General features: G+C 32.3%; 4 protein-coding genes across 10 annotated transcripts; 1 reads left to right on the forward strand and 3 right to left on the reverse strand.

Annotated features, from left to right (window-relative positions):
• Positions 1 to 86: 86 nt before the first annotated feature.
• Positions 87 to 13,508, reverse strand: LOC128873793 (KAT8 regulatory NSL complex subunit 1). Of its 6 annotated transcripts, none has more exons than XM_054117643.1 (13): positions 13,090 to 13,504; positions 12,066 to 12,468; positions 9,813 to 10,031; positions 7,460 to 9,136; positions 3,938 to 4,440; positions 3,588 to 3,782; positions 3,191 to 3,419; positions 3,005 to 3,112; positions 2,834 to 2,909; positions 2,197 to 2,356; positions 1,333 to 1,559; positions 812 to 946; positions 87 to 395 (listed from the first exon to the last, which is right to left on the reverse strand). In XM_054117643.1, exons 4-13 carry the CDS (start codon positions 8,920 to 8,922, stop codon positions 249 to 251), a joined length of 3,243 nt encoding a protein of 1,080 aa, XP_053973618.1. In that variant the 5' UTR covers positions 8,923 to 9,136; positions 9,813 to 10,031; positions 12,066 to 12,468; positions 13,090 to 13,504; the 3' UTR covers positions 87 to 248. The 6 variants fall into 6 exon arrangements, 5 of the variants coding, with proteins under 5 accessions (XP_053973618.1, XP_053973621.1, XP_053973620.1 ...); XM_054117646.1 differs by having other exon boundaries at positions 12,847 to 13,504; XM_054117645.1 differs by having other exon boundaries at positions 12,613 to 13,504.
• Positions 13,509 to 15,100: 1,592 nt separating this feature from the next.
• On the forward strand, positions 15,101 to 19,338 carry LOC128873795 (small G protein signaling modulator 3 homolog). The gene is made up of 14 exons (XM_054117650.1): positions 15,101 to 15,629; positions 15,827 to 16,008; positions 16,119 to 16,217; positions 16,309 to 16,472; positions 16,772 to 16,982; positions 17,059 to 17,189; positions 17,263 to 17,496; positions 17,577 to 17,671; positions 17,749 to 17,894; positions 17,987 to 18,084; positions 18,165 to 18,344; positions 18,406 to 18,827; positions 18,903 to 19,063; positions 19,140 to 19,338. Exons 1-14 carry the CDS (start codon positions 15,561 to 15,563, stop codon positions 19,330 to 19,332), a joined length of 2,385 nt encoding a protein of 794 aa, XP_053973625.1. The 5' UTR covers positions 15,101 to 15,560; the 3' UTR covers positions 19,333 to 19,338.
• A 9-nt stretch (positions 19,339 to 19,347) lies between these two features.
• Positions 19,348 to 22,297, reverse strand: LOC128873797 (glycerate kinase). 2 transcript variants are annotated; one of them, XM_054117653.1, is made up of 2 exons: positions 22,130 to 22,297; positions 19,348 to 22,049 (listed from the first exon to the last, which is right to left on the reverse strand). In XM_054117653.1, the coding sequence occupies exons 1-2, from the start codon at positions 22,168 to 22,170 to the stop codon at positions 19,892 to 19,894; spliced, it is 2,199 nt and encodes a 732-aa protein (XP_053973628.1). In that variant the 5' UTR covers positions 22,171 to 22,297; the 3' UTR covers positions 19,348 to 19,891. The 2 variants fall into 2 exon arrangements, with proteins under 2 accessions (XP_053973628.1, XP_053973627.1); XM_054117652.1 differs by having other exon boundaries at positions 19,348 to 22,052.
• A 602-nt stretch (positions 22,298 to 22,899) lies between these two features.
• LOC128873804 (histone H4) lies at positions 22,900 to 23,311 on the reverse strand. The gene has a single exon (XM_054117669.1). It carries the CDS (start codon positions 23,260 to 23,262, stop codon positions 22,951 to 22,953), a length of 312 nt encoding a protein of 103 aa, XP_053973644.1. The 5' UTR covers positions 23,263 to 23,311; the 3' UTR covers positions 22,900 to 22,950.
• Positions 23,312 to 23,483: the final 172 nt, after the last annotated feature.

Consider the following 23,483-nt stretch of genomic DNA (forward strand, 5'->3'; position numbering starts at 1 on the left):
TCTAAATATCCATACAATTCTAATGCTTTGGCCGAAATAGCAATATTAAAAGCAATTATTAAGGTTTTCCATTGATTTAAGCAGAATGAAGTTATAAAATTTATATTTATAATACACTTTACAGATTCGTAATACCATTAACTTAAGGTGCATGTTACATGACCGACAGGTATATATAACAATTGACAGGTAGCTTCTGCATATAGTAACGACGATGTAGACATACTGTACTTATTAAAGGTTTTATCCTATCTCTTAGCCGTCGGACGTATTCGTTCCTTTTCAGTATCCCTATCGTCAGCTACTGTCCATTCAGGATCATTGGGATCCTCGCCTTCTATGTCACAACAAACCGATTCCGTCGAGTCTGACTCTGGAGAATCCACTTCCCCATCCTAGAAACGAAATATTATCGTCTACCTAAATAGTTATGTAAAAAAAAAAAAACTATTTTTCCCGACGATTATTCTGCATATATGTATACATTACAAGCTTATAACAGCCGAAGAAAACAAACAGCGGACTAATTCATTAAATGATTCTAATGCTTATAAAAATATAAAATTACGTAAACGTAATGCGATCTCTTTTAAATGTTGCTAAACTCTGAAATATGCAATAAAATAAAATGAATCATCTTAGAATAGGAAGCATCAAATGGCACTGCTTACCAGAGACAGCCTCGAGGAGCCATGAAAGTTGGCTCAAAGTTTATATTAATAATCAGTACGAGCACACATTTGGTTGTAATAAGAAGTTCTGACTTAGGTAATTAATAGTGAAGCATTTAATATAAGTACAGTGTACGTACATCATCTGCTTTTTCTTCTTCGCGGGAACAAAGAGACGCTGACGAAGCTTGCCAATGCCCATCTGGCATCACTTCCAGCATTTTGTCATAAACTTCTTCAGACAATGGAAATACTCTTGGTTCGTATGGCAAAATCTAATTAAAAGCGTTAGTGGTTCATTTAGAATATCATAACTTTTGATATTTATACAAATTATTGTACGCATTAAAGCAAGGTTCTGATTTGTTTAAATGAAAAATCAACGTTTAAGAGTATTCTCTTCGTTTTCTATTACATCTATCTTTTCTTAGATGTTACCACTTGGTACATTCTACAATTAAATATTATTTAGTTTTTTAAATTTTAGTTGCACATATTAATAGTTTAAACATTAATAAATCATAATGTGAAATTCGAATGTCGTATAATAATTTATTCTCAAAATGCACGTTCCTGAAGATGACTCATTTTATCACCTAGCAAACCAGAACCTTACTTTAATATAGTGATAATATTTATGTTACATAAAGAGAAATAATACCTCATTTTCATCTTCATTTACCGAAGTACTAGTGTCGTCCTTCCCTATTCTTAACGTAGGTGTGGTACGACGTCGCAAAGCATTTTGTAAAGCAGATGTATGTGATCGATGTGTGTCCAAATTTGGTTGGTGGTCCGAGTCTTGAATGTGCGAAGGAGTCGCAGGAGGTGAGGTAATTGGCGACATAATATCTCCACCAAAATCACTGGCATGCGGAGACATAGGATCTAAAAAAACAAGATAACAAACAGCTTTGATCAGTTTCCGTTTCGATCGAGTCTGTCGCACGCCGTGCAGGCATGCTCCAATTGGCTTTACTTAATTTAATTTTTATAGATCAAAATTTAAGATGTCTATCTTTTTGATAGACTGATTATAAAGAAAGCAAATAGAACTATATCTTAATTTCTCAGAATTTTTTTAAATGATGGTATCCATTAAAAGATTGCATTTGTTTAAAACAATAGCAAAAACATGATATTCTTTAACTGAAATAATTTTCATTTGCTACTCATGTCCTTACTGTAACCTTTTAAAATCTCATTTTCATTCGTTTACTAGATCGATAGTTATATTTTTATTGAAGAAACGGCAGCACTCGACTTCAAATAGTTATAAAATTGACAATTGTAAAGATTTAAAAAAATCCTTTGACATACGTTCAAGTATCGTTAAACGCTACAACCCTAGACTTCCAATAAACCTGAAGTTTGCCGATATGTTTGTCTCGTTTCCTTCTTTGGAAAATATTCAAAAGACGAAACGAGACAAGCATATCGGCAAACTCCAATTTTACCTATAAAGTCGTCATGTGGTTTTACTTAAAAATGATAAGTAATTTATTATATTAAAAATTGTATTCACCTGGTGTATTTGCACCACTATCCGCACGACTATCCGTTCTGCGGTTATGACGAATACGTGACTGATGTGGCATGTTCACGTACGTCATAAAACGCTTGTTTTCCTCTCGCTCACTCCGTTCGTGCCTCAAAGCAATAGTTTCATCCGACATATCTTCGAACTGTAAAACAAAGAAAGATATTTTTTAAATAACAATTTATTTTCTTAAATTACGACACATAATCGTTTCTTAAGAAGATTTAAAAGGTGTTCTTCAATCGAAACGAGTAATTTTCCCAAAAGTATCATATATAAAGTCTCGTGTTACTGAAGAACTTTCAAATCGATAGTAGTACTTGTTTCTCAAAAAATTTGATTATCCAAATGACTCAAATTACGGATAAGCACAATTTGTGTATAAGGAACGGCTTAGTGAAGAATTCTCTGAAAATCTAGGACGAAACGCATTTTTTTTAAACTACATGTTTCCATTGAAGAATATGTTTTAAATCTTACAACATAATTACACACTGCGTTCGGATAAGCTAATTATCAATTACTAATAACTAATTTTGGTAGGTAAAATTTTATTTATTAATTTTATAAAGATATTTCGTAAGAAATTGACTCATTTGATATGTATAAAGTTAACACTTACATCACTGTCTTGACTAGGCCTGTGCATAACACCATTTTTAATATCCACTTTTAATGGTTCATCGCACAACCTCCACCTTTATTTAAACAAAAAAAAAAAAGATATATTGTAACATAAATGCATTACGTATTTTAAACATAGAATACAAAAATTTAATAAACTATTACTTACTTTGGTGTTAATATTTCTTTGTATTGTAATTTTTCAAGCCTAGTTGAAGCGGCTACACTATATGGTATAACAATATTATCGATATCGTATGAATTTTGCCTGAGGCGTCTGAAACAAAAAATTATATTCCCAACAAAATTAATTTGAAATTAAATCTTTTTCATGAAATTAGTCAATGATACCAACCCATGGGAAGTGGAACTTTTTTCCTTAACAGTATTTTTCTCTGACGAAACAGCAGTATGATGCAATGGAGAAGGCACTGGAGACGAATGTTTACTAGAGCTGGAAAGTGCACTAATATCGTCATCATCTTCAGTTGGCAATTTTTGCACCCTCTTTCTGCTTATACCGTGTACGCTTCTATCATGACCAAGCCTGTTTCGTTTTCCCTTCAACATTTTTCTCTTAATTCCTGCAAAAACGAAGTTAATTGTAAAAGGAATTCTCATCTAGATACAAAGAATTGAATGAAAGATAAACAACTTTTGATTCATTAGTTATTCAATAAAAATTACAGACTGAATTATAGAATTAAATACATAAATAAATACATAACTTCAGAATATTATACAATACATACTCGCTGTAAGAATAGTCGAAGACGACTTTTTTAACCGAGCTGCATATTTTGCTCTATGCCCTGGAAGTTTTTTATTCCTTCTCTCATTACTGTCTTTATCCTTCAGCCGTGTAATTCGTAAATTTCCTCTCAACATTTTTTGCTGCCACTCCACTGACTTCATGATAGATTCAAGGTGAGTCCCTTGTACAATTTCTAGGTAACAAAAATATTTAAACAAATTATACATGTCGCCTAAGATTTGTATATCTTGTAACAAATTTAAATATTCCTTTCGTATAGTTACACAAAGAATAAAGAGATCGATCTATTTATTACGGCATATGGGAGATAAATAATACTTTATTTACCATCAGGAAATGATAAAACAGGATGATAACTAGGATCGACAAGTGCAACTCGTTCTTGTACAGACATCTGTTCGATTGGTTCTTGCGGTTGCATTGGGTCCAATCTTCCAGTGCATAAAGCGCACGGGGGTAATGTGTTATCACAATTGCATCTTACCGTTGATGCTTTTGCTGCACGTTTCGAAACTTCGTGTAACCTGTCTACTTGTAACAGTTTTCGCTTTCTATAATAACTCCACGCAAATGGCCGTGTTCTACTAGCTGGTAATTCACCTTCCGGTGAATTATAACGTCCTGTAGAACCTGGTAAAACGCCACTATACCCATTTACTGTTTCTGAATTATCAAGTATCACTAATCCCTTGTTTTTCCTAATACGCTGTTGCCATTCATTATGCTGTCTAATTCTATATTCCAAGTCTGATATTTGTGCTTGTAACCATGTCCATCTTGCTGCTACACCTGCACGATCCTGAGCATACCTCCATGCTGCTCTTTTTGATCTACAAGTAATGTTAACAAAAATATACTAAGTGCAGAATACTTTAAATCTTTTTTCAAGAACAATTTCATTCTTATATTCATAAATATTAAATTATCTTTCAAACTATATTGTGAATTTTACTTTGAATATTACCGTCAAGTATTTTTGTTTAAATTATATTAAATTGTAAATGATTTTGTTAGTATTACAACAACATTATTCACTTTCTCAATATTCTAGTTTAACAATGATAACCTTAACCTTCTTCACCCTCTTGCAGAACTTTCTCAGTACTAGTTTAGACTGTATTAAATTTTTTTGCTCTTAATAGTCAAAACTATTATCTTAAAAATTGTATGAATTTAGAAAAAAGAAGATAAGAATGATGATTTATACGTCTTGTATGTTCACTAAACATAATGAAGAATAAACAAACTCTATTAATGACCAATCAACATGTTTAAGTAAATTCTTGTAGTAGAAGCTGATTTTTATGTCAGTGTCTTCTCACACGCCTAACAAATTTTTTTTTAATCCTTTGGATGCCAGGGGTCGATCTATCGGCCCTCGGTTCATATACGAAGATCGACTCGTGGCATCCAAAGGGTTAATATTTAAATATGATTACTGATTAATCTTTTCTTGATATTTTAAAAGAAACTTTTATCTTATAACATTACATACATATTTTTAACCCTTTAAATGCCATGAGCCAATCAGTGGCATCCAAAGGATTAAATTCAATACCAATTTTTCATATATAGAAATTACCTAACATAGATTACCAATACTAGACTTTCCATTTATATTACACAGTAGAGATCATTTAATAACATTTCGTTTAGGCGAAATCAGTCCTTGTTGAATTTAAAATACTAAGTAAAGAATACAATATTTTATTAAAACTTATCGTAATTCATTAAAACAATTTAACACTAAATCTACCGGCATTTCATTTGTATCTATTTCCATTGGAATTGGTCGAATGACTCGTTTTAAATACACTTTTCAATTGAATGCACAGATATTTCACGTGATACTGAATTGAATAATACATCAAACAATTGTTTATAACTGATATATTGTATATAAGAACTGTACATAAACATTTGAAAACGGCAATTTGACCGGTCGTGGTAGGTTTAATGTTAAACAAAGATGAGGGTTTCCTTTACAAGTATTACAAAATGTTATAACTGTTCTCATTAAATTTTCCACCATTTTCTACCCGTATTTTTCATCATCACAGTATTCTCTCACTTTACGTATATCACCTTCTGTCTTTGTTTGGACTTCAGCTCACGCATCGTGAGTGAATGTTTTCAGTTGTCTGGAGAGTATCATGCGACGTGAACGAGAAATAAAACAAAAGAAATTTAACACTGAACGTGTTACATACATCATTTTTGTACCTAAACATTTCTCACTCTTTAGAATGATCCAAAATCATGAAAACGTAATCCCTACAAAAATTGATTTCAATTAAATAATGAGAAACCGCACTCCAAAGTTCTTGAAGTTGAATATGAAAAACCCCATAATGCGAGTACAGCGCTGTACTAAATAGTGTAGCAAATATTTGTTCTTAATTTAATTTAGTCTTATCTCTAAAATGATTCTAATGCTTAAAAATATAATTCTTTTAAAATATCGGCTTGATCGAATAATGGAAAACGTGCCTCACATGTTTATATATTAAACTTTCAGGCCAAACATATCATTATTTTATGATGATTAAACGAGTACATGTTTCTAAAATAATGGCAATGTTACTATAGGCAAAAGTGATAAATTTCATTGTGCATTCTACCGTCATCACGTTCAATTTAATTTTTAGACAAATGTGTTTTTCTTCCATCCTGTTTCTGATTTTCAATTATTTCTTATATCTTGTTCTCCTGAGGAGGGCCTACACATCATCAGGTTGAAGCATTGAGAAAGTGAATCACATTGCTTCTATATTGCTTAAAAAAAATATTGATTTCATTTCATTTCTATTAAATATAATAACTACTTTCATTAAACGTTTGGACAAACAGTAGAGAAACAGCATACTGTATTTAAAATGTAAACATTCTATTCTATTCTTAAACAGAGAACATTATTTAACTAAAATGATTTGAAACCGGCTCAGAATATTATTCGGTTTCCATCTTCTTTATGTGTCTACTGAGTTAAAATAGTTATATAAAATAAGAGTGTCTTATTAAACACAGCAGAAAGCATATGTAATAACAAGTGGTATTGTGAAAGCATGTGTATAATGAAAATTGTTTAGAAAGGTAAACAATACCTACAGTTTTCTAAATTATTTTGTTAGCACATCTATACATATTATTAAAATGGGTATAAGCACAATACATATTTCCATGTTACTTGAAATAAAGAATAAATAGAATAGTTTTATGGATCATCTACTAGATCAAGCATGTCAAACGCGATGTATTCAATTTTATAGACCACTTAACGTTTTTATTACATTTTCCTCAAAACATCTTTGTTTCCTATGAGAAATACCATTTACGTTTTGGAGTACATATTTATGTACACAGCCTTCTATAATGAAGGACAACAAAACATTTAAATGATCAATGTTAAATGGTTCAAAAACCAGAAATAATATTATTTAAGAAAACAATTTCTTTCTAAATATCCCCATACTGTTTCATAAATAAGTTACAAACACACATATTGTACAGCACATCTTGCATAGACCACAATTTTTATGAAATGAAAGAGATTAACAAAAGCAAACATTGAGTCAATCACCAAGAGGAATTATTATTTGTTTTTCACTTTTAGATATGTTTGCTTGTGATAAGGCTGTATAATAACTGATGGTAGTATGACTAAAAACGGTTTCTAAAATATCTTTGACTTTTATAAGATAATTGTACATCTACTCGCACATTGGCAGCAAAGTACAAATTAGCTGTAGAGTTGAAAGGAGTTTAACATGCCTGTGTTAGATATTATACACCATAATTCAATTATAAACAAAAACGGATTCCTTATTATAAAAAAGAATTAAAACTCACATTGATAAATGTTGCTGATGAGGATTATTAAATGTCTGCATTTCATCACAACTTTCTCCACCACTACTAGACGCAGTACAATCAGAGTCAAGATTAGATTCCACGATATGCAGTTGCGTAGCTAGAGGTCCGGCCACACTCTCTACTTCGTCACCTTTAACTTTAACTTGAGGGGTACCGAACACTGGCTGACGATTGCCATTATTGCCAGAAGTACTACCCAAACTGTCACGTGATCCACCACCAAAATATCGGCAACATAATCGCTGACGATTCACACTATTGCTCTGAGCAACACACATCTTTTCAATTTTTTGCAAAAACGAATTCAAACTACTACTAATCTCAGGAAAGTTTCTAACGTTAGACTTAGAACTGATATTAACCAATTCTTGAAAAAGATATTTCTTCACTCCGTGATGGGCAAGTTCGAGAACTCCTGTATTTTCTTCTGCGACATGCCTCCCTATTAATCTTGCTTGAAGCTTCCTCAGTCTTCTTAGTAGAAATGCACATCTCCTTTCATTCTCAAACTGTTTCTGCGCAACAGTATCTTGTTGCAACTTTAAGTTGTTGGTTTTTTGTTGGTCCACTGTGTCAGCAATATTCATATTGTTGCAGATACTCATAACATCAACATCGTTAAGTAAATCCCGATCAAAGGAAGCAAATCCTTCCTCGGGCATAGAAAACATCTCCACTCCATCCACAGTGCCTTGCACCGGTTCACTATTACCTGCAGATATATTTTCTGCATTTTCCACCCCTTCGATAGATTTAATAACTTGCAAAATATCTTCGACGTTCTGTCCAATATCGCCGACATTGCCCATGTTGCACTGCTCACTGTCTGTAGTTATATCGGTACCGAAGGCCATTATCTGATCCACATCCAGATTTTTATTGTCTCCTGCAGTTTCTGAGCCCACCAAAGGCAAGTCTGCGCTTGATTTTAAGAAACCCATATTGTCCGCTTGATCACCCATAGATGGGTCGTTCATTATAATATCAGTCAACTTTTTTTCTGGACTGCCCAGAATGTCTGCTTGTTCGCAGTCTTGTTTAATTAATCCCTTTTTTGTAATCAGGTCAGATCCGTGCGTAAATGTAGACAAACTATCAAGATCATTGGCATATTTCGAGTTGATGACATCACGAATGAGATCCTTGGATATACCATGTAAACACTGTTCGTCAATCTTTGATGGTTGAACGTTTTCAGAGACAACAAATTTTGCCAGAATTTCACGATTCTGACACACTTCTGCAGCCTGCTCTGGGGAAAGGAACCCACCAGCTGGAAGGGAAGGGAGCAAATTTTCAGGCTTTTGAGGACCGCCTTCCGTCAGAGCAGGGGCCATCACTGCCACTGACACTGCCAGTGCTGCGGCCTCGACATCCAGAGGCTCCCACGTGCGTACGCACCCACACCTGCACTTCACGTGCACTGTACTCACTCCCATTCATCCATTACTAGTTTATTGTCCTGCGCCTTTAGTATCTATTCTTATCCCCCAAATAATTCCCTTTTACGATTTTCTTCTTTCTTTGTATTATTTTCCTTATTTTCTATTCATTCCTTGTTAAATATTATGTTGTTTCGACAGTGTTTTCCATATCCATAATGTTTAGTTTCTTCATTTGTATGCTTGGAGCCAACCGGTCACATTAATTAACCTGTAAATAAATTATAAAATAAGAATAAATCTTTAAATAATAATGGAAGTATTTATACACTTTAAGGGAGTAATCGGAGCATTTTATATTGGAAACACGATTACAACTCTAAAATTCTTGTAACAAACTTTGGAAACATAATCATCCGATAAACATAAATTAATTCTTGATTGTAAAGATTTTAGTATCATAAAGGTTTCGATACAAAATAACTAATATCATTTTGATTTAAAATTCCTAGATTATACTAACTGTTGATAAAATTAATTTCATTCTATTCTTACATTGTTTTACATTATAAGTGAATAAAGAATTTTATGTAAGAGTAATATAAAAATAAATTAACATTAAATATAATAAAAGTGAAATAAAATGATTTTAAATAAAATGTTTTGCTAATATAATATATGTATATATGAAACATTCATTTTTATACTAAAAATTAATTATAAATGTAGAAATTGAAAGTTATTTAAACTGTTTAGAATAAATAACAAATAAAATGTTCTAATAATCATTGGACAAAATAATAAAATGATAAATATATAGGTAAATAAATATTACTAATAAAACAATATAAATACTTAATGAAAACAATTTAGATAAATAATGAATTACTTAGTAATACACACAGTACTAAATAATATTTTAACTGAATAATTGCTGTTTTGCTCACCTTATTCTTTTTGCATGTAGATAGGAAGCATATTTAAAATTGCAGAGTATTCAGGACAATCTTTTTCGTTGGAGTAACATCAAAGCAAGCAAGATAACAAAAGAAGAACATTGATATGGCAAGAGATCGCTTCTTCTCACGAAGATATATGCTCCAGCACTAGATCACTATTTTCGAGCACTGAACTTCAAACGAAGACTAACCCAAAGCAGTATGCAACTGTTAACAAACAATAATAATATGTTATTTACATATTCGGATGTATAGGAACAAAAATACAAATATAAATGACAGTTTAGAAGACATTTTGTCTGAGAAAGTTAGGATGTGTGGACAATATGAAAAAAGTGATGTAAAGAAAAAAAAAAGATATGAAAGAAAAACATTCGAAACAGAGCCAAATTAAGGCAAAGACTGTAAGAACTACTGTCCAGAGGTTTCTGCCAGCAAAATGGCCTGCAGAAATTAATTTAAGGTAATTTGATGAATTCAGGCACAAGTCTGAAACATTACTTCTGATATCCATACCCTTATTGTAAATAATGGCTCAAATTCTTCATTTCCGAACTGATATTGAACTAGCACTATGTACTTGTGTTTAATGATAACTAATGTAATTGGATAAAGAAGGTTTTCTAAGATAAAGTATCTAAAGAATGCACACAGATTGATAATAGTGCAAGATTGATTAAGCAGCCTTCCCCTTATGGCAATTAGAAACGATATTTTCAAAATCTCAGTATTGCCAATATTTTGAAGAAATGTGTTTCCCAGAAATTACATAAAGCAAATGCTTGACTTTTCATTTAATTATTAATCTTGAAGAATATATTAGAAAATATCGGAGGCCTCATGGTACCTATAGCCCAGAAATCTACAAAATCTTAATCCGGCACTGATTCAAAGATGTACAATTTGCATTAATAACTGCTATATAGTATTTTACACATAATTACAATAGATACAGTCGGACCTCTAGAATTCAAACCTATGTAAATTAAAATTATATTTAATTTCTTTCATAAATTCTTGAGGAATTTAAATTATAAACAAAACTCTACCATTTGGAATTCAATTTATCAATTTTTTATGTATATTCTGGCAATTCAACAAATTCTGATGATTCAAAGATCAATCAACTAATGTGTTTCAATTTTCTTTACATTGTATTGCCTTTATATTAAATTTTGTAGGATTTTGTAATAGGTATTTAGTTTTTATGTTGCTATAAATTCTCTACTTTAGTAAAAATTGATTATATCATTTATTTTGGAAATTATAACATTATAACATTAACACAGAGCAAAATTACAGATTTAGTTTATCAGTATCAGTACTGTATTTGTTTGAAAACCTTGAAGACTGCTTAAAAAATTGTACCACTCATTCTTTTTTAACAAAGACTCAAAATTATTTGACAATTCAAATCAGAAAAAAAAGGCAGATTGCCAAAAGCATTAATTACAATAAGTCACTGTAATCACCATTCATTACTAATAACCATCTTTGTGCAGTTGAAACGACTTTAAAGGCATGATTACAATTTCTGTGGCGCTGCAATCTGACAGTGTTTTTATTTAACACATTTAGTATAGAAGTTATATCCATTTAAAATTTGATAACATCATATTTATAATAAATATAATTTATAAACTAAACATGATAGAGAATTACAGTTTGGAGTATTACACATCTGATAAATTATATTAAATAAAAGCACTGTAAAATGCTCTGAAATTTATTCATGTAGATTCACTGGGTGGGTATGATTGTTCTTTGGAGGTTTAGGAGACATAGCTCCAAATCATGGTCAATGCGATGAGGTATTATAAAATTATGTTTCAAACAGTGAGAGATTTGTGTATATTATAATGACGTATTACAGAATGTAAACAAGCTTCACAGTCAAAGGCTAAAATCTCCAAGAAGAAGGGTCATTGTCCCTCTGTCAAATAAATGTTATCAAACTTTAAATAAATATAACTTCTAAACTAAACATGATAGAGATGTGCGATTTGCAGCATTGTTTTTCTGATAAAGTAAGTTAGATAAAAACGCGATTAAAATCGCGATTCCACGAAAATCGTAATCTCCCCACTTTAAACTTATATGTATGCAATGAAAAGAGTACTGATATTATGAGTAATCTTAACAATCTTCTAAGTGGTTTACTGAAACTTTATAAATCATAAATTTTGATAATAAGAAATCTCTATATAACTTGAAATGTTTGTTACACTGACTTAAACTTACCGGAGGTCTGACTGTATCGCTACCGAGTGTACATGTTGTGGAGATTAATAACAGGTACGCTAGCATCGCTTGACGCATTCCCACGTGATTACTCGTGTCGCGAAATATAGAAAACCAAATGAGCGGCGGCGGCGGCGGCAGCGTTTCCTCGTCGTGGTACGGGATTGGAAAACAAAGATAAAAACATTCCGCCACAAACACCACCGCCGTCCTCGTCCTCGACGGAGGAGGTAGTCCTCTCTCGTCAGCTGTACGTCTATTGCATAATGACGCGCAAGATTTGTATCCCCGGTAATGGCACTCCGTATACCAGAGTTGGGCAGTGATTAGTTTTGCGTTTAGTTTTCCTAATAATCACCCACAATGGTCACATTAATCGAGAACCGTCCACTACGTTTGCAATCTGCAATCACAAATCGTTAACCTGTAATCTTTCAAAGTTTAATCGTGTCTGATTATTCGTTAATCATTAATCACGATGAGCAATTATGTTAATTAATCATTGATCGTGTTTACTGACTGCATAGGAATCAAAATCACGGATTACATTGTGCCCAACACTGTCGTTATACGAATCACTTCGCGTTGTCGGCGATGTCCACGTACGCGAAAAACCTTCACACACGCGACTTCCGCAGAGATGCCGAGAGAGCATCGAGAGAGTAGCACAGAGAGGAAGAGAAAAAGACAGAGGAGGCGAAGAAAACCGAGAAAGATGCGAGCGCGAGAGAGACGGAGGAAGCAAAAGAGGAAGGCGCACAGAGAGAGATAGGACACTAACGTGTTTCGTCTGGTGAATAGCGTAACCACGAGACTGTGCGTTAACGCGAACGTAGGCGCCGTTTACACGCTTGAACAACGATCGGTTCGGGAAGAAAAAAAGAAGCAGTCGCGAACGAGAACACAGATAGAACGAGGCAAGCGGCTTCCTTCGCGGCACTCTTCGTGTGGCGTACAATGGCGGAGCAAAAAACAGATTCGAAGGCAGCTTCTTTTAGGCAGTTTCCCCTCCTATAACGCTCACCTCGGTTCGGTGGCGCTCGACATAATCTCGCACATACACCCGCAAGATCCACGAATAATCGAGCGTTCACGGAGCACTACGCAACACGGCACGACTTTCGTGCAACTCGCACGGATATAAATGTCCGTCACACCCAATGCACGGATAATCCCTCGGCCGATTTCTCGTCAGGAGGAACGCGCCGGACTCCTTAACCGTTTTTCCGTCACTTCTCGGTATTCGTCGTGTACGAACGCGGTTCCCGGCGGTTTCAGACTTTCCCTCTTTTGAACACGAACACCGACGTCGATTTTAGTTAAAAGTCACACAAGCAACGCGAGCTATTTATCAATAATATATAGGAAATTCGACCAACTTCGCTGTTGCTCGAAGCGGGATCGACCAATACTGCAGTGCTGCTGCCGGATGTGGCCTTCGTGCCACGCTACCCAATCGGATTCATTTTCTATCTATAATGTCGGCGGTAAAGTCCAATTCGCAGCTCGATACGCGCGCGGTCTGACAAAAAACCCTAGAACTTCGCACGCTACTTTTCCCGCTTTATTCCCCATGAGCACACCTGCCGTCTATCAAACGCAAACTGTAACTCGTGTAAGGTAAAATGCCGAGTACTTGAACACGTTTCAAAATGTATCATCTTTTACTTCAATTATAACAAATAAATATTAATTTAATTCAACAAATAACACTAGCCCTATGAAATATGTACACTTCTGAATAAATTACAAAAGAAGCCTAGTAAATTAAGTGGATTTCACATTTTTTACAAGCTTTTAAAGATATGCAGAACAAACTGTAGTATTTGAACAGTCTATTTAAATTTATTTCAGCAATCAACAGTAACTGAAAACACAGGTTCAATATTTGAACAAATATGTGATATGACTTTAGGTACTGCGTTTTAAATATGAATAAAGGATAAAAGTTTGGCATAACACAAGCAATCAGACTTTTAAAATATATTCGAGTTTAATTTTAATTATACCATAACAATGATATTCATGTGAAATGATGTATACAAACATTGACATTCCACGTGAATGTCGGTTTAAAAAAAACCGTTGAGGTAAAGTATATTCTACACTAGAGAATATTATAAATATTTTTTAATTTTCATTTTACTTAGCTGATTACTATATTTATTATGCGTCTTGTATCCGAGAGTACAAATAAATAGATTTGTTCACCTACTCACTAAAAAACTTTTAAAGATATAATCTGTTTTCCAAATTTGAGAATTATTTATATGTGAATATATAATTTTATCAAAAGATATGTTAAGCCGTTTTTGAGTTATGAAGGAAGAAACATTTAAATAGAAAGACAAACCCAAAAATATTAAAAATTTGGAGAATTGACAAAATTACAAAATTACCTAATTTCATAAATTTATTTATAAATATAAATATTTCAAGAGGACATTCAGGTTTGGAATGTTCAAAATTACGAAATAATCAAGAATTTCTTGAAGGAAACAAACCAATTGTAAAATATAAAATTTTGTAGCTATATTTATATGTGATTTAAGAATGTATATGTATTTTTTTTATGTTCATATAATCTTGTAAATGATTGTATTAAACTATAAACCGCAGACTGTGATAAATTGAACTGCGCAAAATTTCGCAAAAAATACTATCTTATCGCATTGACATGATTCGATTGATCGTAGTTGTTAGAAATACAATTACAAACGAAATTAATAAATTGTAACAATTGTACTTTTACTAAAAGCCGAAATATAAATATGTAACGCTATAACTATTAAAAATTGTTAAAATTACAACGTCTTGAATCCAAATTTTACTTTCCATCCACGAATTTGGTCTATTTTTTTTAATATAACCAAATAATCATAAATAATTTTCCATTAATAAAGAAACTTATACTCTCTAAAGTAAGAGATTATTTCTTTCCAGCATCATCCAACTTCATCCAACATCATTTTTTCAACCGCTAAATATCTACGAAAATCTACGATCCCACTATGATCAGTGACCAGATGCAATGATGCAATGATGCAATGCATCCAATGCATATGATACTAATTAGAATTACGTATGTAATATTTTTACCGTGGGTTAATATGGATAGCAATAGTGATAAAGAAAGAAAAAGAGTAGGATTGAATGGGATCTTAGGATCTTAGGAACTAAAAGCCAGGTGGTGGATAATTACTGAGAGTTAAAGAAACAAATTTAATCATCGTGATGCATTGAAGGAAGTGCAAGAGAAGCTACGTCAGTCTGAACAATCTAACAGTTCTATGAAACATTAAAAAATAGTTATTGATTTAATTTAACATTAGCTTCGTTGAACAGCGAAGCGAATAGGGAACTGTCAATAGTGTCAACAGTGTTTGAAGATTAATATTTATTAAACATGACAAGTGCAATATCATACAAATAGTAGAATATAATTAAAAGAAGATCGAGTATATTAAGATATAAGAAGTTTGAAATTTTGTGAAAATGGATATCGCCAAATCTTTGTTCAATGTTCGTGATCATGAAGGTTATGTTGGAAAAGAAGATCATAATGTAAGTGTTTTGATCCGCTTACTTTAAATATACTTGCAATTTATTTATTTATTTAGCAAATGTAATGTATAAAGATGTATGCATTTATTCGCCTAAAAGTTTCTGCGGAAATTTAATTTGTATAAAGCTAGCGAAAATTATTGCACATCTGTTAATTTGCTATTAATTTAAATTTGTGTAATGTTTCTACTTTTCAGAAAAAATTGGAGACAGCTATATCTGAAGATGAATTCGAAATGGAAGTCACAGGATTATATGGAGAAATATTATCTCCTGCTCCTGGAGGACCATTTTCTGCATTGACACCATCCATGTGGCCCCAAGATATTTTAGCCAGATTAAATCAACCAGATGATCCTAATTCACAACCTGAATATAGGTACATTCTATAACTTGATTTTTATAATGTATACCAAACTATACTAATATATATTTTTTTAATATGTGAAAATGTGATAACGGTTGATTTGATATAACAAAATACTTTAGATTTGATGAATTTGGTTTTCGTGTGGAAGAAGAAGATGGTCCAGAGCAAAGCTCTAAAAAACTGTTAGGTATTCCTTTTGTTGAGGATCCTCAACATAGGTACGAAGCTAATATTTACATATATATATGTAATATATATATTAATTACAATATACCTTGTAATGAAAACTAGTAAACTTAACATAATTAGATTACAATGGGTTGCTTTATTGGAGTTCAGTCACAACAAAGAAGTAACAGAAATTTCATGGCAGAATCTGGATAGAAGATTACCTCGTACAGATAAATTACGTGATATGGTCCGTCATGGTGTACCTCATTCGCTTAGACCTCAAATTTGGATGAGAATGTCAGGTATAATATATATATAATAAAATAAATTTCCGTAAATTGAAATATTTGAATATTGTTAGTATGAGAAATGAGTGTGTTTGTATGATACTGTGTATGATAATGTGTAAATGTGTACTTTGTATGGTACTTTGTGATATGATACTTTGTATGATAATGTGTAAATAAAAAGTGTTTGAAAGAGAACAAATGAAGTCAAGCAAATGTTTATGCTATGGTATCAATTGTCTAACATTCCTCCACAATACCTAAAAATTGTAGTACTTCATAATAGATATATTATAATATTTTACCTCTTACAGGAGCATTACAAAAAAAATGTTCCACTGAAATAACATACAAAGATATAGTAAAAGCATCAAGCAATGATGCTTTAATGACTAATAAACAGATAGAAAAGGATTTGCTTCGCATTATGCCCGCCAATGCATGTTTTAGTCATCTTCACAGTACTGGAATACCACGTTTGAGACGTGTTATGCGTGCTCTTGCTTGGTTGTATCCTGACATTGGGTAATAGTGCTTTTATGAACTACTGTTACAATATTCTTATTTTATTGTTCTATTATTGTGCATTTATTTCATAAAGGTACTGCCAAGGTACAGGAATAATAGCAGCTTCTCTCCTATTGCTCCTAGAGGAAGAAGATGCTTTTTGGATGATGGCTACAATAGTAGAAGATTTATTGCCAGCATCTTACTATTCTTCGACATTATTGGGTAATGTACTAGAAAATTTATATAATAAGTAGTAATATGAAAAATACATTTTTAATTGTTTAATATCACACAGGTATTCAAGCTGACCAAAGAGTACTTCGTACACTAGTGCTTAATTATCTTCCTGACATAGATCAGGTTCTGGTTCAACATGATATAGAATTAAGTCTAATATCTTTGCACTGGTTCCTGACTTTGTTTGCATCAGTTGTACATATGAAAATATTACTACGCCTATGGGACATGTTTCTTTTTGATGGATCTATAGTTTTATTTCAAGTTACGCTCGGAATGTTAAAAATTAAAGGTATGCATGCCTGTATTTGTTGCAAGTATATTACATTTATTATGTGATGTATTGATTATAATATTTACTGTTTTTTTCAGAATCTGAATTAAGACAACTGGAAAATTCTGCACAAATATTTAATGCTCTCTCAGATATACCAGGAGATATTGATGATGTAGAACAATTATTTAATGTAAATTTTATTCAATTATTAAGTTGTTAGATATAATTGTCATAACTTAGAATTAAGTTTTTACAATTACTTTGTAGATATCATTAGAAGTAAGTGGATCGTTAACAGATGTTCTGGTTGAAACACACCGACGTCGACATTTAGCGTATTTGATGGCTGTTCAAGGCGGATTAGTAGGTAATCCTGATGCTGTACCAAATTTACCAAAGCAGCATCTTAATAGGTACGGTATTTACAATTACATACGTATAATATTATGATTATATATATACGTATTATTATAATTTGTTCTCAATTATCTATATTTTTATGAAGGCGCCAAGTGAAAAGAAGTAAATCAATGCTACAAACATTCTTATTTGGAAATGACGACAATGAAGATGATGCGAAATCGAAAAACATTCGTCAAACAGGTACGTAAACACAAGACAAAGTTTGTTAATCATAGTAAATTCTTTAAACGATTAACAATCAAACATGGTAAATATTTCAGAAATATTGGTAGATTTAAGAGAAGCTGTTTTACAAGTTGCTAGACATTTTATAAATGTCGATTCAAAATTGAGTAACATTGTACTTATAGCAGATTACACTATGGAAAGTCATGCAAAGGATCATGACAACTATGTCAATGTATCACGTACCAGAAAAAGAAGAGCTAAAGCATTATTAGGTACTTTGATTTAAACGAAATAATTACTTTCATAATTAGTACAAATGTCATTCTATTGCAGATTTTGAAAGACACGATGATGATGAATTGGGTTTCCGAAAAAATGATATAATCACGATTTTAAGTCAAAAAGATGAACATTGTTGGGTAGGAGAACTCAATGGTTTAAGGGGATGGTTTCCTGCAAAGTTCGTAGAATTATTAGATGAAAGAAGTAAACAATATACATGTGCTGGAGATGATGCAGTTAGTGAAGCTGTTACTGATTTAGTTAGGGGAACTTTATGTCCTGCTATAAAAGCAGTATTAGAAAATGGAATGCGCAGACCATCATTTTTAGGTGGACCATGTCATCCATGGCTTTTTATAGAAGAAGCCTCTAATAGAGAGGTAGAGAAAGATTTCAATTCCGTTTATAGCAGATTAGTACTTTGCAAAACATATAGACTGGACGAAGATGGTAAAGTTCTTACACCAGAAGAGGTAATACTAATAATTAATAATATTATAATAATTCATTCTGTGTAATTTATGTACAAAATAATTTGTTTCTTGCAGCTGTTATATCGATGCGTTCAATCGATAAATTTAACGCATGATAATGCACATGCGCAAATGGATGTAAAACTACGATCTCTTATTTGTCTAGGATTAAATGAACAAGTTTTACATTTATGGCTCGAAGTTTTATGTTCTTGTGTGGAGATCGTACAAAAATGGTGACAAATATTGAATGAATTATTATATAAATTACTTGCAATTTTTTTTATAATTTATACATCATTCATTTTGTAGGTATCAGCCGTGGAGTTTTGTAAATAGTCCTGGGTGGGTACAAATTAAATGTGAATTGAGAATATTGAGTCAATTTGCATTTAATTTAAATCCAGATTGGGAATTGCCACCTAAGAAAGAACAATCACAACCTTTAAAAGATGGTGTCCGTGACATGTTAGTTAAACATCATCTATTTAGTTGGGATCTTTAGTGGACGACATGAGAATAGTGATAATATTTATATTAGAAATTTCTCACATATTACATGCACCGGTAAACAAAAATATTAAATTGTACATTGCGTATGCGCGTGCGTGTGTGAATCTGTACGCATGCATATAAAAATACAATAGCGTGACACTTTTACACTTTTATGTATTATCTGTAAATTATTTAAGTTTAACTATTAGTCATAAATGAATGTCAAAATTATAATCACAAAATTTGTAACTAAATTAATTCATTGTAACGGAATGCGTATTGTATATATATATATATATATATATATATGGTTGCATGTATTTTATATGTTGCTCTTCTATCTACAAAAAGTTAAGCGAATTATGAATCTTACATATTTAAATAATCAATGTGACAATTACTGCATTTTATATTTTTTAAAGTTTGATGATAATTTGAATGAATATACTATTTATTCAATATATAATTACATTGTGATTTATACATATATTTTTGAACATATAAAATTTTCGATTTATACTAAATTGATTTGACCAATATAATATTGATATTTTTTTTAATAAAATACATCATAGTGGTAGATCTTTGTCTTTTAAATGATTTTTAAGTGGAAATTTTCTATCTTTGCGGCAACATGGTTCTGCCAAATTATCATCAATAATTTTTATATTGACATGATCAGCCTCATCTTTAACAATATGCGTTGGTCTACGTAAGTAATGATCCCAGTCAAAAGGTATCTTTGTACGCATTCTTCTGTATCTTTCAATAGTTGAAGGATCAATATACAAATCATGATTGTCTAAAGCATTTTCAGACACCTCTTTTTCGATAAAATCTATTTTACAGTCACACTTTCGTTTTTTGATGTAAATAAAGTGTAAATCCATAACATTAGTGCCAGTGAAGCCAGTTTTCAGTAATTCTGAACCCTTTTTAAATCGCGAATATAAATTATATGTATCGTTATCGTTTAAAGCATTTTCAGGCAACATACGCTCCACTTCCATTGTTAGATATATCAGCGGAAGTACTTCTTCCAAATCATCTGCATTTTCTGGATCAGAAGCACCTTCTTTTTCTGTTACTTTATCATCTTTTACTTTGTTTTGTGTATCCTCCTTTTTTAGTATCACAAAGCCACTCAGTTCGTGTTTTTTACATATTTCCTGAGGCTGTTGTTGTTCTAATTGTTGTCGTTCTTCTTCTTTTTTTTTTATAGCTTCTTTCTTCATCTCTAGCTGAACTATTCCTTCTGAAGCTAAGAATTTTGCTTTTGCATACACATCATGAATTATTGGTCCAATAGCAGGATAACCGAATGCTCCTGCTGCATCAGTTGGACCATCTTGACCATCTGTGCCTGCACTTAACATTATTACATCATACTCAGCAAATCGGGGATTACTCTTAATCTTTGCTAACCAGTCTAAGGAAAAATGTAAAGCTAGTTCTTGATTTCTACCACCCTTTCCTTCTCCTTTAACTATTACTGTTGGTTCTCCTCCACCAATCAATACTATTCCTTCGCCACTCACATTTTCAATCAAATTATAAATTTCATCCACTTTAGTAGTAGGTAATGAAAGTACTGGAGTATCTTTTACTTTTTCAAAGAATTCTTCTCTCTCCAATGTTTTATCTAATACAAGACATATTAAACTTGTTATATGAGCGTATGCTAAACTCACATCGTGTACATTGCCTGTAACATCTGTTCGTAATATTATTGGAGTTAACTGTTTGCGCTGTGCCTCGAGAGCAGCTGCTTGGACAGCCACTTCATTATTTCCCAGAATAATATTATTTACATGTTTAAATGCTTTTTGTTTTCTTCTTCCAGTCAATAGAGGCTTATCTTTAAAAGTTTCTTTAGATGTAATAGCTTTCTTTACGTCTCCTTCTAATTTATCAAATAAATCATATTTTTTTAACACAGCTCTTACTTGCCTAGGTGCTTTACTATTATATACTGTTGGGCCACTAGCAATTAAATCTATAGGATCACCCACTATATCGGATAAAATTAAAGTGATAATAGAGGCTGGATAAGCCATTCTAGCCAAACCACCACCTTTTACCATAGATAACTTCATTCTTACTGTGTTCAATTCTTTGATATCAGCACCTGCATTTTGAAGTGTTTTACAAAGAAGCAATTTGTCTTCCTGATCAATTATTGGTCTTGGCATATACAGTAATGCGGATCCTCCACCCGAAATTAGTACGATTAAACTATCATTTTCTGTCAATGATTCTACCAAATCTATAATATCGTGTGTTGTGTTGAGACATCTGTCATCTGGTTGATTATTTACACTACCTTCACGATATTCGACCACGCTAGATGCTAATTTGGGAAAATAAGATTTGTCTTCGGACTCCCACATTGCATCTGTCGATGCAGAAGGCACACTGACTATACCTTTTTTCAAACGATCACCAAGTATGTACTCCAAAACTATCGACATACCCATCACAGCTTTACCAAAGCCAACCAAATAAACATTCTCTTTTAATGGAAAACTTTGATCAGAAACTTGTAATATCCCATCTTTGCATTTAACTTTATTTATTACAAGAGCTTTTGGCGAAACTGCTTTAACACCAGCAAAATACATGTCTTTTAAAATAGATTTAGATTCTTCTAGAATTTTATTATCCGTAGACATGTTTCTACTTGAAAATTTTACAAAGTGTAATAGGTTAGATTTAGAGATAATCAGACTACTGAAAAAATGTCAAAAAGTAATGTATAATGCAATAATATAACATTTGCGTCGTTACGAACAATTAAAAACACTTGCCTATATTGCACGCATTTACGTAATACTCTCTTATGATTCATCTTTAAATAAATATGTTCTACATGTTTTCTTATTTCTTAAGTTTTATCAGATAAAATGTACAATCTCAGAAGTGTCTATTTACAAACTTTTTTTTAATTTATTCATTTACGAATATATTACGTTGGTTATGGTTTGAAATTTATAACGGTTTATTTTATTTTAATTAATCGATATCATGAAAGAAACATTTTTAGCATAAAAGTTAAAAATGTATTAATTTAATAAGTATTTAATAAGTAACTTGTAGGTTAGACATGATAAATAAGAAAGTATTTATACATATACATATACTTCATATTCGAATTGTATTATGCATGCATATAGCATGAATTTTGTATACATTTTAAATTCCCTTTATCATCTTACAAAAAATACATTTTATAAACGAAATCTTTCCCAAAAACTGTAACGAAGAAACAGTTTGTATACATACAGTTGCAAATATTTCATTTGAATAGTGATGAAACTATAAATTGACTACAATTTCCAAGTATACAATTCTTTTAGATTTTGTTTCAATTATCCTGAGTATGACTTGAATTGGCGTTCCAGAATGTTCTACTACCTTTACAATAAAATTCTTGCCTAGATAAAAAAACCAAGATTTTTAACTGGAAAAGAACTAAGGAATAAATTGATTAGCTGCTGTTGGATATAAAAATGTTTGATTAGTTATTCAATAATGGTATATTTCCAGAGAGATGTTTCCACGTTTACAAATTTGTGGCTCTGAAAAGAGCCGTTTGTTTAAGATTTGTTTTGGAGTACGTTGATGGAATTTAACCTCCAAATCCGTAGAGCGTTCTTCCTTGACGCTTCAGAGCATAGACAACGTCCATTGCGGTTACAGTTTTCCTCTTTGCATGCTCCGTGTAGGTAACAGCATCACGGATCACGTTCTCAAGGAACACCTTGAGTACACCTCGAGTCTCTTCGTAAATCAGGCCAGAGATTCTCTTAACTCCGCCACGTCTTGCCAATCGTCGAATAGCGGGTTTGGTGATACCCTGGATATTATCACGAAGTACTTTCCTATGTCTCTTCGCTCCTCCTTTTCCCAATCCTTTTCCTCCCTTTCCACGGCCAGTCATGATGATACAATTTCTTCAAGTAAACGAACACCTTGAAAGTCGACTCGAATATGCCATCTGTTCCAAAATGTGCTCATTATATAGGGAGCGTTCAGGCTGTTCCGTCCCCTACCACTCCACCGCGGACCAATCAAGAGCAGGCATTTCAATCGCAACGAACATTCCTGGCTTGCACCTGGTCACGAACCAATCAGCATCGTGCATTGTTCATGTGGCGTGCT

The sequence above is a fragment of the Hylaeus volcanicus genome, chromosome 3, assembly GCF_026283585.1.
Source record: "Hylaeus volcanicus isolate JK05 chromosome 3, UHH_iyHylVolc1.0_haploid, whole genome shotgun sequence".
Lineage (NCBI taxonomy): Eukaryota > Metazoa > Arthropoda > Insecta > Hymenoptera > Colletidae > Hylaeus > Hylaeus volcanicus.

Excerpts from the sequence above, each read along its gene's own strand:
- LOC128873793 (XM_054117647.1), bottom strand. The coding sequence starts at position 8,922 with ATGGGAGTGAGTACAGTGCACGTGAAGTGCAGGTGTGGGTGCGTACGC. Across the intron at positions 2,357-2,833 it reads GGCCTAGTCAAGACAGTGAT|TTCGAAGATATGTCGGATGA; the intron begins GTAAGTGTTAAC and ends TTTGTTTTACAG. Across the intron at positions 947-1,332 it reads TAAATGAAGATGAAAATGAG|ATTTTGCCATACGAACCAAG; the intron begins GTATTATTTCTC and ends GCTTTTAATTAG.
- LOC128873795 (XM_054117650.1), top strand. The coding sequence starts at position 15,561 with ATGGATATCGCCAAATCTTTGTTCAATGTTCGTGATCATGAAGGTTAT. Across the intron at positions 16,009-16,118 it reads AATTCACAACCTGAATATAG|ATTTGATGAATTTGGTTTTC; the intron begins GTACATTCTATA and ends AAAATACTTTAG. Across the intron at positions 16,983-17,058 it reads TGGTTGTATCCTGACATTGG|GTACTGCCAAGGTACAGGAA; the intron begins GTAATAGTGCTT and ends TATTTCATAAAG.
- LOC128873797 (XM_054117652.1), bottom strand. The coding sequence starts at position 22,170 with ATGAATCATAAGAGAGTATTACGTAAATGCGTGCAATATAG. Across the intron at positions 22,053-22,129 it reads CGTAAATGCGTGCAATATAG|TAGTCTGATTATCTCTAAAT; the intron begins GCAAGTGTTTTT and ends ACATTTTTTCAG.
- LOC128873804 (XM_054117669.1), bottom strand. The coding sequence starts at position 23,262 with ATGACTGGCCGTGGAAAGGGAGGAAAAGGATTGGGAAAAGGAGGAGCG.